Source organism: Nilaparvata lugens, chromosome 4 (genome assembly GCF_014356525.2).
Source record: "Nilaparvata lugens isolate BPH chromosome 4, ASM1435652v1, whole genome shotgun sequence".
NCBI lineage: Eukaryota > Metazoa > Arthropoda > Insecta > Hemiptera > Delphacidae > Nilaparvata > Nilaparvata lugens.
The window spans coordinates 60,048,447-60,063,708 of record NC_052507.1 but is presented as its reverse complement, the minus strand read 5'-3'; the positions used below and the strand labels follow the sequence as shown (position 1 = coordinate 60,063,708).

Below are 15,262 nucleotides of genomic sequence, written 5' to 3'. Positions count from 1 at the left end.
TATCTTTATCATTATTGTCTGTCTTTCGAGTTAATCATTTTTCAATACCAACTTTGCACTAGCTGACTTTGGGTCGTAGGCTGGAGTGTAGCTTATACCAAGGCCAAAACAGGCAGAGCCCACCAATGCAGTAGGTGGCTGATGAACCGATAGACCAATAAGCTGGAAAAAACAAATTTGATAATTAGAAAGGCTAGACAAAATTCGTATACTGAATGTTATGATATAGATTAGATGTAGATAGAAAATGCATTATTTGTTCATTCAATAATCCTTGTAAATTAAATGAATGATAGCAATTAGCATATTATAATTTCACTGCATAAAGGCGGACTCCCACATATCTGTATCAGTAAACGTGTCTGACACAGTGAGATTATTATCCTTATAATTATGTAAATATTCATACTCGCTAGGCCGGGCTGAGTGGAAAAGTCCCAATAGAAACTCATGAGAAATTATTTTCACTGTATCGGTCACTGACTGATACTATATGTGAGAATCCGCTTTCATACACTATCATAAATCACGATTTATCATTCCTCATGCTTTTCATGAGAATTATAATATTATAATTGATGACTTTTCAATAGATTTCGACTTTCTAATTAATATTTGATGTTTTCTCAGTTTATTACAAGTAGCTAACAATCGTTGAAAAGATTCAACAGGATTCAATAAAGATTTAAAGTTCTTTAATGAGTTCTAATGGGCCTATTCATACTTGCTCGGTTGGGCTGAGTGACAATAGTCGCATTAGAGCTCATGGGAATTATTCACAATAATATTCACATGAGCTTACAGAACATGTGCTTAGCATAAATTATATTTTAACTATTAAATTATATTTTTACCTCACAATTATACTGATATGAGGAAATCTATCTTAATGCCTGAAGTATAGTCCGGGTCCTGTAGCTTAGCCTATCGGCGGAGAGCCACGAGACTATAATATTACTCGTTCAAAAACATCGACCACAACCACTACCTCCGTAAACAAAGACGTAGTGCGTTCGTGTGACGTCAGCACAGGTAGGGCTCCAATAAAAAAATTCGTTAATTTCAGCTGATCTATATCAGCTAGTGTTTTGATTGGTGTAGGAGCAATACCTACTATTACTTAGTAATGTTGATTGGTGTAGGAGCAATACCTACTATTACTTAGTACCTACTATTACTTAGTACTACGAGAGACTTAGTAATAGTAGGTATTGGTAGGAGCCCTACCTGTGTTGACGTCACACGAATGGCTTTGTTTACGGAGGTAGTGTCTCAACTCTGTAGGAAGCTTCCTCCATCTAGGGATGTAGGTACTCTGGAGCATATTTTTCTAAAAGTAGGAATATCACCCCGCGAACCACACCTTGCCTGTATGCCGTTTTAAAGTCACGGAGGCAAAGCTAGGGGCGCATACTGTAAGCCCTCTACAGCTTTTTGTATACATTAAAAATGTATTAGGACAGAATGTATGTAGATATGAGTGAAGTAGCATAAAAGCCTTAACAACTATAATAAGCTAACTCACAATACTTGACCAGAACTGGACCTAAGAACTGAAACTTTAGCAAATCAATAAGATCTACATTAGAAGAAAAATCATTTGAAAACTTTGATAGCATTGAAAACTCACCAATGGAAGCCACAATAGGGCCGAGCGCCCTTGCTAGGGCACCTAGGGATCGGAAAATTCCCATCACTGTCCCTTTATGTGCCGAAGAGCCAAACTGGGAAGCCAACGTCATAAAGCATGGCACAACCATTGCTGTAGCTGAAATAGCAAACAATAACCTATATCAAATTACTATACGAATTACCGTATATCAATCAACTACTATAAGTACCAAGTATTTGTATTAGGCACGACATTTCTGTAAACTATATACATTACTGTACAAATAATAATATTTAAGAACTAATAATAATGTTTCATAGAAATAAATTTGGTAAACACAGTAACTTATTCTATGTTAATTGATTTCAAGATTTTTATTGAATTCATAATTTGTATTTTTCTCCTAGAAGATAAAACTTATCAAGCCTATGCGGGTCTCATTTAAATATACAATCAAATGATCTTCTCTTTATATTTGAATAATTAGATTGTATTCAAGAATAATTTTACAGTATTTCAATTTGATCATTAAAATATTTACTAGTAAAGAATATAAATTCGTGTTGAAATTTGAAAAAGTTAGATTGAAGTTTCAAGATGTTGAGTTACTGTTCCAGAGTTTATAATTTGTCGATGTCTGAAACTATTAGTATCATTAAAACCTTCAATACAAATATAGGGGAAAATATGAAAAATAGCATTGACTTACAGACTGCAAATAGGAAGAGTCCAAAGTAGAGTAGAGTTGTTGAAGGAGCGAATCCCACACATAGAAATGATGGAATAATGATTAGTAGCCCCTGAAAAAAATAAATATTATCTCCAATTAAAAAATAATTCGAATCATTCCAACACTATTCAACTTGCCATTGCTACACAAAGCCACTGAATTGAACGTATAAATAAGCCACTGAATTGAACGTATCTCAATAAAAATAAACTTATAGCTTACTCGTATACTCTATTAATCAACTAAATTCGAGTATACCAATGAATTGAACGTATCTCAATACAAATCAACTCATATGAACAAAATTCAAGCAAAAATACAACAAAACGAACTAAACGCAAAACAAAAGGATAAAAACACGTCTCATCACACAAACAACTCAACTCGCTCAACTCGATTACACTCAACACAAAACATCTAAACTTGACTCAAAATCAATAAAAATGAAATACAAATTAATAAATTCACTGAATGCAAAACAAATAATGTAAGTCATCTCATCACACAAACAACTCAACTCACTAAACTAAACTCAACACAACCCAACCATAGATAAAAATTAGCATAATTTCTCTATGACCCAACTAAACTCAGCTGAACTTGACTCAAATAAACAGCTTAATCTAAACTCAACAAAACCTATCTAAACTTGGCTCAACTAAACTACACTCAAAACAACTTCTAAGCTTAACACAAAATTGAAGACAATTCGTTATACACCGCGACTCATCAAAACTTATGTGGATATCTGAGAAAAACACATAGTACATGTATCAATAAATTAATTCCACTTTTCCAGTCACGTTAAGGCTGAGCAAAGGCTAAAAAAACTTTCTACTGGTGACATTATTTAAAGTTTTTCGATTTGTATACAATCAAGCTATCAAAATGAAAAAGTTTTCTCAGGAAACACAGGGCATTTCAAATTCGGTAAGAAATAAATCCATGAAATTTTGAGTATAAAATATAAATTTTTGACAAAGTTATTCAATTTACCAAAAATATTTTTGGTAAATTGAATAACTTAAAAAAAATCAAAAATTTATATTTTCAGAAACGTTTTGTTTTATTCAATCAGCAATACCATGAAGAATATATCCTCAAAAGTTCATGGATTTATGACCTGTCCCAAAAATTCAAATTTTATGCGCTCATACCTCAAAAAGTAATAATAGGAGAAAAAGTTTTTTCCTTTGAAAAATTTCACCAGTAGAAAGTTTTTCTTCTCCATTTGCACAGCCTTAACAAATTAATGGATAAGTAATCAAATAAGAAATATTGTTGAAAGTGGAATATGCACTATGCAGTTAAAAATGAGTTGAGAATTTTGGGATAAAATATTATTGAACTAACCTTAGTGGCAGTTTTCCTAGCAGCTTCTATAGGAATCCGCCGCACCCAGGAGCCTTGCAACACGGCCATAGTGAGGCCGATGCAGAAGAACATCCATCCCTGCTGCATGGACGTGAACTGGAAGGCACTGTGAGTCAGGAACGTCAGTGTGAACTCCAATCCCGAGTACAGGAACAAGTACACGAAGTAGACTAGGCCGAGCAGTTGCAGCTCTTTCACATCTGGAACAACCATCAATTAAAGTACATTCATCTTTACAATTATTAATCAAGATATTATTAATTATCCAAATAATAATATATAATAATTACAATTATTATTATTGGGGTGTGTGCATACAGAGAGCGATCAGGCGTTCCGAGTTCCGCGCTCTTGGAAACTAAATACAAGGAATCTGAAGAAATTATTGAATTAGTACGAGAAGGAGAGAAAAAGAGAGAAAGGGACGCTCATAATTTTATAAAATTGATACCAAAGCTACAGATCCTAATACTAGCTCTCTGTTTGATAGTATCTTATTCATCTTCAATTAAGAAATTGAAAAAGAATGCTTGTATTTAATTACCACTGCAGAACTTGGAATGCCTGAACGCTTTCTATGTGCAAACACCTCAAGTAATCAATCTTCAATTATGATATTCTAAGGTACCTAGAATACAGGTATTCTAGGTACATTGGGATATTCGTTTTCTAGATGCTATAGTTATTATTGCTATTCTATTTATTTATTTATACATTGATACATAAGTTAAACTTCTTCTGCAGTTTAAGCATTTTCTTGTTTAATGCTCACAGCTCTTACCTTTGCTGGGCAAATTTTGAACGGCAGAGAATTTGAAAAGAGCTGGAATGCTGATGTAAGAACAAGCTTGGCTTAGACTTCCCACAACAGATGATGCTCTTTTCTCCTGTAACAAAAAACATTCAAAAATAAAATTAATTCAATCCAATATTTTAACTCTGGATGGATAAATACTGAAATTGCATTCATATAATCATAAATAATCATAAAGTTCCAGCACTACAATTAATCTTCATTGAATGAGAATGTAATCATATTGTGTTGGTCGATGCTGATTTAGTTTACTAGACATTAATAACATTTCAACAAACTAATTGATCAAACCATAGAAAAAAGATAACATAAGAAGATATCCCATGGTATAGGGATTTTATGTTCCAAATTTCACTGTTTGTTCAAGCCGATTATTGTCTATTACTATAAACTATTGTCAATTATTACTGTCAGTGAACGTGTATGAACGGCACAGAATGAGAGATTACCAGCGTCACATAGCTTCTCGAAAAAGAACTATGTGGAATATATGCTTGAACAAACAGTGAAATTTGGAACATAAAATCCCTATACCATGGGATATCTTCGTATGTCATCTTTTCTCTATGATCAAACTAAAAATGATTCCAATGTGATAATTTTTCTTTGAATTACTGAATTGTATACTTGTAGTGTTTTCAATATTCACCTATAAAATAGGTATTCACTCATTGAGACAATATAGATTATACTATAAGTCGTATACTGTATGAGTTTTACTCGCGGTTGTGCGTTCGTCTGTTAAATTCAATCGCAGGTAAGTGGGGAGCCGGACGACAGTGCAATCAGGCACGGCCCTAGGGACTTTGCCGCCCTGGGCGAAATCGGCAAACGCCGCTCCCCACCACCAGGTATCCCGTCTAATAATTGTTTACTTAAAAATTTGCCCGAAGGTTATTAGCTTTTCAAGTTGAAAATGACATTTAAATATAAATATTGAGGAATAAGTGCAGGCAACGAATGCTCAAATAAAGGTATGGAGGAAAAATTTTGGAACACACTTTTCAACTCCACAGCTCTTTCAAGGATAGTAAGAGGATTAACATATCAAAAGTCCTCACCCCTACGTCATGTGCTAAAGGAGTGGAGGTGGTTTGAAAGTACCATTTTTTCATTTTTCTCATATACATCGGAAACTATGCATCTTATAAACATTTGGACATTATAAAAAATTGAAGCTCACAAAATTACCAACAAGTTTTATTCTCTACATTTTCTTCATATCTCTTATAGTTTCTGAGATATCCGCTCTTGAAGGTGAGACATTTTTTGAGAAAACACTTCTGCCTCCAATTTTTTCATCTTTTCGGCCTTATAATTTTTGAACGATTGATGAAAAAAAATCCGTGCTGATTATAAGCTGACGGAGCATCAAATTATCTTCAATTTGATGTATTTTTTCACTATTTCACGCATTTCCCTACGGCTGTTGCAGCAGTTTTAGTGTTGAGAGTGAAAGTTTTGTTTGGTAGAGGATTTCGATAAATCTGATACTTTTTGAGATATATATGTTCTAAAGACTAAAGTGATGCATTTTCGAAACCCCAGTTTTTCCATTTTTCGCTCTTTCAATTCTTTTAACTTTCCAACAATTGACGGAAAGAGAATGTGCTTACTACGAGATTGTAGAGCATTAAATTATCATTCATTTCATGTATAATTCGACTATTTCACGCATTCCCATAATTATGACTGTTGCAGCAGTTTTAGGTTTGAGAGTCAAATATCAAGATTTGCAACAAGTGACTTTTTTCGAATATCACACTTTTCTGTAATCATAAATTTTATTGGAGTGTGCTTCAGTATTAACATCCATATTGAGTACCTATTGGAACCTCTGCGGAACTGAACACAGGGGTTGTTTCTAAACTTCCTACCAAACAGTTAGCACATTCTTTTTTCATCAATTGTTGAAAAGTTGAAATACTTGAAAGAGCGAAAAATGGAAGAAAAACTGAGTTTTTGAGAATGAATCACTTTCGAACATTATCTCGAAAAGTTAGTATCATATTTATTGAAAACCTCTACAAAACAAAACTTGTAGGAAATTCATTGAGCTTCATTTTTATGTGGATGATTATGTCAATAGAACTCATTGTTTCCAAGATATAAGCATGTAAGTAAAAGTGGAAAATGCAACTTTCAAATCACCCTCATCCCTTTAGCACATGATGTAGGGGTTGGGATTCTTGATATGCTCACCTCCAAACTAGTGTCAACAAAGCTGCAAAGTCTAAAATTGAGTTCCAAACATTCCCTTCAAATTTCATGGTCAACTGATCTATTGTTGCTGAACAGAAAATTTCACTCTCAACACTAAAACTGCTGCAACAGTCGTAGGGAAATGCGTAAAATAGTGAAAATATACATCAAATTGAAGATAATTTGATGCTCCGTCAGCTTATAATCAGCACGGATTTTTTTCATCAATCGTTCAAAAATTATAAGGCCGAAAAGATGAAAAAATTGGAGGCAGAAGTGTTTTCTCAAAAAATGTCTCACCTTCAAGAGCGGATATCTCAGAAACTATAAGAGATATGAAGAAAATGTAGAGAATAAAACTTGTTGTAATTTTGTGAGCTTCAATTTTTTATAATGTCCAAATGTTTATAAGATGCATAGTTTCCGATGTATATGAGAAAAATGAAAAAATGGTACTTTCAAACCACCTCCACTCCTTTAGCACATGACGTAGGGGTGAGGACTTTTGATATGTTAATCCTCTTACTATCCTTGAAAGAGCTGTGGAGTTGAAAAGTGTGTTCCAAACTTTTCATTCTATAATCTTTAATTGACTGGACTAGAACAGTAACACAAAATATCTGATTAAACTATTTTTATGTTCGGAACAGATACGGTACACAATGAGAAAACATAATTAAGTTCTAAATCAAGAGACTGCAACAGATTATTGGGCCTATTTATCTTGCTAAGTAATCAAAACTACAATTGCTACAACACGAGTTTGTTCAACACAATTTTTTCATTAGTAGAACTCGTCTGACCTTTGCATAGAAAAATTCCTTCTCCAGTTCTTCAAGATCTAGGAACTGAGATATTTTATGTTCGCTAGACCACTCACACGTTCCTGGGACATTGTTGATCTTAGATATATGACTTCATTAGCTTGAGTATGGAAAAGCTTCTTATAAAATTTTACTATTCACATTGAATTTATTATTTATTTGCATTTTAAAATTTTCCGTTCCTTAAAATTTGCCGCCCCCAAAAATCTGCCGCCCTGTGCGGCCGCCCGGTCCTCCCACCCCTGGGGCCGGGCCTGAGTGCAATGATGTCCCTTAACCGCGATTGTAAAAATAACATTTGCCAGGTGTGATTCGACGGAGCTTCAAGTTATACAAAAGTGATATAGCATAGCCATAGAGCTTACCTTAGGCAGTGTTTCCTTGAAACAAAATACGATGAAGACGAGATCGGCGACTCCAAGAGCGAGAGCGAAGAGCGCTGGGATGACGAAACCACTGCGAGTGGCCAGCCTGGGTCTGTGCCCACCTCGCGAACATGGCGCCTATCACCGGCCCCACTATGAAGCCCACTGAAAACGCTATGCCGATAAACGCCTGCAAAACACAAAACTGAATTAGAAGAATACAGAAGCTCATGGAGAAAGATAAGAGTTGGAAAAATGATCTCCAGTAGAATGAGAAAAATAACTAATAAACTATGGATCCTATAAAATATGAACTCTAATCAATGGGACCACTATAAAGCTCACAGAATAAAGTCATGCTGAACGCTTGCAACGTAGTTAATTGTATGAATTAGAATAATGGAGAATGTATTAATGAAATTTATTTAATTAATTAAAATTATTAATTTGATAATCAGGTCTACAAAAGCCAGATCCTTTATTTATTTATTTATTATTTCATCACATTACATCATAATATTGGGAATACTCCCATTTGATAGGTGATTTGTCAAATAAACCTTATGAGTCTTATTTGTTAATTTTTATAAATAATATATGTGGAGTAATAATTTTTAGAACTAAGTAAGATTTCTAACAGGTAAAATAGACAGTAACAGTATATAAAAAATTATATAACAAAGTATCCCATATTAGGTCTATCATTATTCTTAGTCCTAAAAATAGAGCAAATGTGAGAATTTTAATTTGTGTCATTGAGTGCAGAGTTTATGGTTAATTGAATTCTGCCACCGAGTAGTACGCTTTATCAACTAAGATTCTTTTCACAGATTTCTTGAAGAGCTTTAGAGATTCGATTTTTCGAATGGACTCAGGTAATTTATTATATAATCTTGATCCTGAATAAGAGGAATTCTTCTCATATGTCGCATGTCTATGGACTGGATACAACAGCAAATGCTGATTGCGTGTGGAGTAATTATGTCTCTCTGTGCAAAATTGAAATTTATTGATATTACTCTTGATGAAAATTAATAACTGATAAATGTAGATTGCAGGCAAGGTGAGAATCTGAGAATTTTGAAAAACAGACTTGCATGAGTCTCTTTGTCTCAACCCGAAAATCACTCTAATAATCTTTTTTTGCATTAAAAATACCTTAGAACTGTCTGTTGAATTACCCCAGAAGATATTTCCATAGCATAGATGGTTTGGGGCGAGAGGTACGGTATTTTGTTATTATTTATATAAGAAGTTCTGATCATATTTTGATTCAATCGTTGTTTTTTTCAATTTTGCATTTATCAAGTTTTTTTCTCTTTTTCAACTAGATTACAAGTTTTTTGTACTCATTGTATTTTTTTGTCATTTTCTTCTTTTTCTTATACATTAATTTCCTATTAATATTTTTCTTATTATTATTATCAATAATATTATAACTATTTTTTTCCTTTTTTCTAATCTCAATATTGTATTGTACAAATATGTAAAGGAGACAGATTTGGGGTGACCCCCGTTGTCTCCATTTATGAATGAATAAATAATATACTGTGATGTGGGTGTTTCTGTCCACCGAATGAGACAATTTTAGAATCATAAAGTATGCACGGTTCAACTTGGAGGTGAGACTCTGTATGTGTTCCTTCCAAGTCAAATGCTCATCTATTGTAACACCCAAGAATTTTATTAATATCGCTGGTTTCAGTTTGCTGTCAGTTAATGAAAGAAAAATTCTGTTGTCTGTTGATCTGTAGCTAAACTCCATTAAAAAAGTTTTATTATAATTAAGGGAGAGTCCATTTGCTTTGAGCCAGCAGGACATGGTATCAAGGTAATTTTTTATATTATTTGCCAGATTTGTTTGATTTTTATCTGTTACTAAAGCTGTAGTATCATCCGCAAACATTATTAACCTTGAATGGGGAGACTGATGTTGGGAGGTCATTGACGTATATAATGAATAGCAGAGGTCCCAGGATCGACCCCTGTGGCACCCCACTAGGTATATTCAAAAAAAGCAGAGGATTTGGAGGATGTTCTATCTTTTATACATACTTTTTTGGACGTCCTTATGAAATCTATTAAATTAAACAGATGATGTCAAACAGACGATGTTTGTCAAGTTCCGTATAATCAGGTAGAATTCATAATGACGGCAAAAAATTGAACGTCCAAAAATCTTTGTGCTTGTAAGTGGCGTAAGAACGCTACGTCAATACATGTCTTTATTACAGAAACTATATTACCCAGCTGGGTACTTATGTAGTCTTTATGTGTCGTTTGCACAATGAGAGCTGAGACTGAATTAAATAATCTGGTGGTTTAATCTCAATATGAATATGGTGGTTAGCAAACGAAACTCAACATTGATTTAATCCAGGTTAGGCTGAGATTCCGTTTAAACAGGCACTGAGCAAACGGCCTTATACCTCTCAAATGAGTTAACTGATATTCTAGTGCAACACCAAAACTTGTTTCTCAATTTGTCAATGAAATAAATGGTTTTGACAATGATATTTTAATTTTATTTTAATTGATATTCAAGAAGTTCGGCTTAGTAGAATTCGTATATTATTGATTGATCGATAACTTATTTGAATGAAAACACTAGAATATAGTCTGTTAACAAGAATACATTTTATTACAATGTATATACATTGTACAATGTTCACATTTGTGATATCAAACTATATTAAAGTGTTTTCATTATGAATAAGTATCACTATATCACACCAGCCTATTACAGAATCATAATAGCTTATTTGTTTTATACTATGAGAATTACTTTAAACATATTTTGGCAATAATTTTAGTTTTTATTCATCTATTTATCATGGATATTTTTGCTATGAATCGAGAAGGTTCAAAGCTTCACATGGTCTCATATTCTTGATAGATTATAACAAGATTTAAATACTTAATTAAATAAATTATAAAAATAACAATATTGTTATCATCATAATGACTGACGTCGTGAATAGATACGGAACTGATAAGATTTGCAGGCGAATGTAATGAATGATCGAATTTAACGATGACAATTGATTATGAGACCATAAAATACGCTATTCCAATGAATTATCACGTTTCAACAATTTGAATGTCATAAAATTGTATATCCTTGCACGGGTATTAGATCTTTCAACTAGCAATAAAACGTTTCGAATTTTGTTTTAATTATGTGAAAATGAAGTTTTAATTTTTTCAAGTTTTAACCATGAAGCTTGGACTTTTTAAAGTGAAAAAAACTATCGGCAAACATCCACAAAGTATCGAGTTCCTTACTTTCAGGAGCAATTAAAGTAGATAAGAAAATACTCAAGTGATTCACTATTCTGGCAAATGTGGAGATAATTAGTTCAAATTAGCAGATAAAAGTAGTGCTTCCACCCAAGACGAACAATGCTCTTTAAAAATATTTTGAAGCTACAAAAAATTCCCATTATTTGAACCAATGAGCTGCTTCTACATGAATAACTTGATAATTCCTCAAAATAGCTCCTGTTAAAAGTGGTTACTGAACTTCTTATATTGATAAGAAGTGTCGCATAGAGTTGGCAAAATTTATTAAATTATTCAAAAAAGCAAATATAATGTATATTAACAATAAATATAGTCCTTTTTAAATTATATACATCTTAAGCATAGCTTCCGATTAAGAAAATTACACAAATACATTTGAATACTTGATTTTTTTCAAGTATTCAAATGTATTTGTGTAATTTTCTTAATCGGAAGCTATGCTTAAGATGTATATAATTTTAAAAAGGACTATATTTATTGTTAATATTTTTTTCATAGATGGAGAATAGAAAGTCACATTTAAGAAATTCTGAGTGGCCTTAAAAACCGTATAGTTTACTAAACGTTATAATATCATGAATATGTACAAAATCACGTTTCTCCATTAACACGATTTTAACGCCTTTCAAATAGAGTTTTCAACATAAATTCAGCATTTAACAGAAACACTTTAACAGAAGCATTTTGTTCAACACTATTCTTCAAATGAAATTTCTTTAGAAAGTCTGCATTTTTCTATCTATTGTTCATATTATTACATAAAATATTCAATATTATCCATCATAATTTATAGATAAATTGATAACTTTGAATACTTATTTTTATATCTACTACTGACTCAAATTTACTTGAAAGTATTTGTGTGTTCATATGCAGATAGCTGGATAAATAAATGAAAAAATATATTCATAGCAATAAACTCTCAACACCGTATATTATTTTGCAATACAACATTTGATGCTTAAGAATATTGAAACCTCAAACACGTTATTCTTAATGTACACTGTTAAGAATATTGAATTCAGGGTAAAACCTAGTGGAGCGGCGAAGGTCGTTGACAGTGTTTAAATAATGAATTTATGTTTCCGCCTGCTTCTTCTACCCTTCTACCCTAACTCCGCCGCTTCACTATGCTCTGACAAATTTGAATACACGTATTACTTCTCAACACTCTCAGCTAATTTCTCTGATACTCTCGAATACCTTCGCCGCTCCACTATGTTTTGACACCAGGACGCATGTAAAGAATGTCAATTATAATACATAATAATATACATATAATAGAGAATGATAATATATACAACTAGCTTGTAATGAATGGCTTGACGTTGCTCCTGTGTTTTGTTTCTTGGCATTTGAATTCTATTTATATAATGTCATTTAATTTTTTTACTAAATATTGTGTGGTGACTTACCATAGCAACTCCTCTAGTTTCAGGAGATGATACATCTGTCATAATTGCCATAGACAGATTCACATTTCCCTTACTTATGCCACCCAAAATGCGAGCTAGCACAAACGTGGAAAATGATTTAGAAAATGCCCACAACAGGTAGGAGCTAGCAATGCCAATCTGAAACAAAAAATCAAATCTATAGAATCAAGTTGATTTTATTGATGGTAGTTGATATTATTTTTACAGAAATGCCCAGAAACAACTGTCAATAACTTACTGACAGATCATAATTTTGAATAGCTCAAATATAATATTGATGGATTTTCCTCTGAATTTGATAAACACTAGTTTGCCTTGGGTGGATTTAGACTCTGGATGATCTAGCTGAACTCAGGGAGACTCATAAAACAAAATATGAATAATATAAAACGATAAACAATAATATAAATACACAACAATGAATGGAATAGTATTATATTAATATTTATTTGTATCAAGCTTCATTTTCATAAAAATTGGTAGAAAATATAACTTACCAAGCATACGATCATCACTGGCTTCCTCCCATATGCATCTGACAGACCACCAACCAGGGGCGAGGCGACAAATTGCAAAAAGGAAAACATGGATCCAAGAAAGCCTGCAAAATAAAATCGATCAGTTATCATAAATCAATTTTACATAAAAATGAAACATTTAATATAGGATTGAAAACAATTAGAAAAGCGAACATTTTAATCTAAATAATTTGCTTCTACTTGGCTTTTACTTACAACAACCCTGCTATTTTAATTAACTATTTCTATGTATGGTTTTCATTTATTTTTTGTTGTTGTATGTTGCATCATGCAGGTTTTGCCAGCCACTTCCATAAGGCATTTGGATATAGGGACATTCAGCGCATGTCAGAGACTTCCTCCAGTTACAGAAGTATTTACTTCGTTTGATGACATATTGAGAGGGCTGAGAGGTGGTGTTCCCATGCAATACCTTAAAGTATGATACTTCGCTTCCTTTCAGATCATCCTGTTGTGGTTCTCTGGGGTGGAGCTGCGGATGTTGGACGTGTGCATGCGGAAGAGCCTTGCGGTTCATGTGTGGGGCTGACAGACTGGCTTATTGTCGTTCTCTCTTTGTTAGAGCGAGGATAATTACAGTATTTTCTCTCTATATTTTTCATATTTTTTGTAGGGCCCGTAAATGTAGATGAGCTTGCCAACAGGCAGAGTTTTCATGCATATCGTAAAAGAGGGAGCAATAGGTTGGATGTACATTATCAGAGGCTGAGCAGGACATGAACTGGCCTTGCTCTCCTATCAACAAGCCTCTTCAAAAAGCTTCCAATAGCAGCAAGAGAGCTGTCGACCCGGCGATTTCAGGGCGCACTGAGGATATTGGTAGTGGAAAACTCATTGTATATCAGTGAGTTCTTTATGTTGGACAACATGCTGGTGAATTCATATTCTGATTTTTTGTTGTGACTGGCTATCATTAGAATTCTTTTTCATTTTTATTTTTTGATGTGTCATTGTGGTTTTTGCGATCACATTATGGATCATTCCTACAAAAATGTGGTGTGTTCGATGCACACTGACAGCCCATATTCTACTTGGGTTTGGAACTGGACAACCACACAGTTTATGGTCTATATATATATATTTGGATCTCTCCTATACGACAGGAGATAAATCTATACATCTATAAGAGGTGTGAACGCATATGAAACTGGAGGTAGAGAAAACTTGAATGCAATTCATCATTGTCTGACAAAAACGAAATGATTCCCGGTGCTGGCGGTGAGAATGTTCAACTGCTTGCCACACTAATTGTCAGTGTCATCGACATACTTGTCATTGAAAGAGGTTTCTATTGAAATTGCTTATCACGAAGAATTTCTACCGGTTAGATAATTATTTTGTCAACACAATTCAAGTTATATATTTTTTCAAATTATAACTAGGAAATCTGAAGGGAAAATAATGTTTTATTCTTCAGTATATGAATGTCAAAAATCTATGTTTTTAAACTTTATTTGATGAGAGATAACACTTTATTTTACTCACCTCCAAATAGCACAGAATTAAATCTGTTTGGCACTCCTAGCATCACTTGAAAAGAGTTAATACTTTTCAACAGCCACGAGTAAAGTCCATCAGGGCCATCATTTTTCTGATAATGATCTAGCAATGATGGCAATAGGGGTAAAATCATTGTAAACGCTAATAAATCCAAAAGAAGTGAGAAAAACACTATGTAAACAGTGGGGTGCGTCTTTTTACGAGGTTGATCCATATTTTCATAAAATAAAATTTGATTTGCTCATCAACGCTTCTAAGACAATCTTGAAATTATGCTCCAAATACCTGCTCGATAAATTATATGCTACGCTAAAAGAGAAAGTTAGTGAAAGTAAACATTTTAGTCGGCACTCAACACTTTTGAGGTTATGAACATCTACGTAATCTCGTTATTTTTTAGATACTGGCAGCTTGCAATAATAAGAATACTTTTTCATTTTAAATACTATAAGAATATTAAAACATAGATCACATGCAAACCGTTTATCATTACATAATACTCCAGTAAATAGGAATAATACTATTCTGACACATTAGAAACTAAAGCGCTTCTGCTTCTGGCT

At 33.1% G+C, this 15,262-nt stretch overlaps 1 protein-coding gene across 1 annotated transcript; it reads right to left on the bottom strand.

Annotated features, from left to right (window-relative positions):
* Positions 1-4: 4 nt before the first annotated feature.
* LOC111062233 (major facilitator superfamily domain-containing protein 10-like) lies at positions 5-15,255 on the bottom strand. The gene is given in 10 exon segments (XM_039426056.1): positions 5-162; positions 1,631-1,768; positions 2,322-2,412; positions 3,696-3,916; positions 4,498-4,603; positions 7,922-8,008; positions 8,010-8,111; positions 12,640-12,798; positions 13,158-13,261; positions 14,685-15,255. Coding segments are annotated over 10 exon segments (1,341 nt in total). The 5' UTR covers positions 14,914-15,255; the 3' UTR covers positions 5-58.
* Positions 15,256-15,262: the final 7 nt, after the last annotated feature.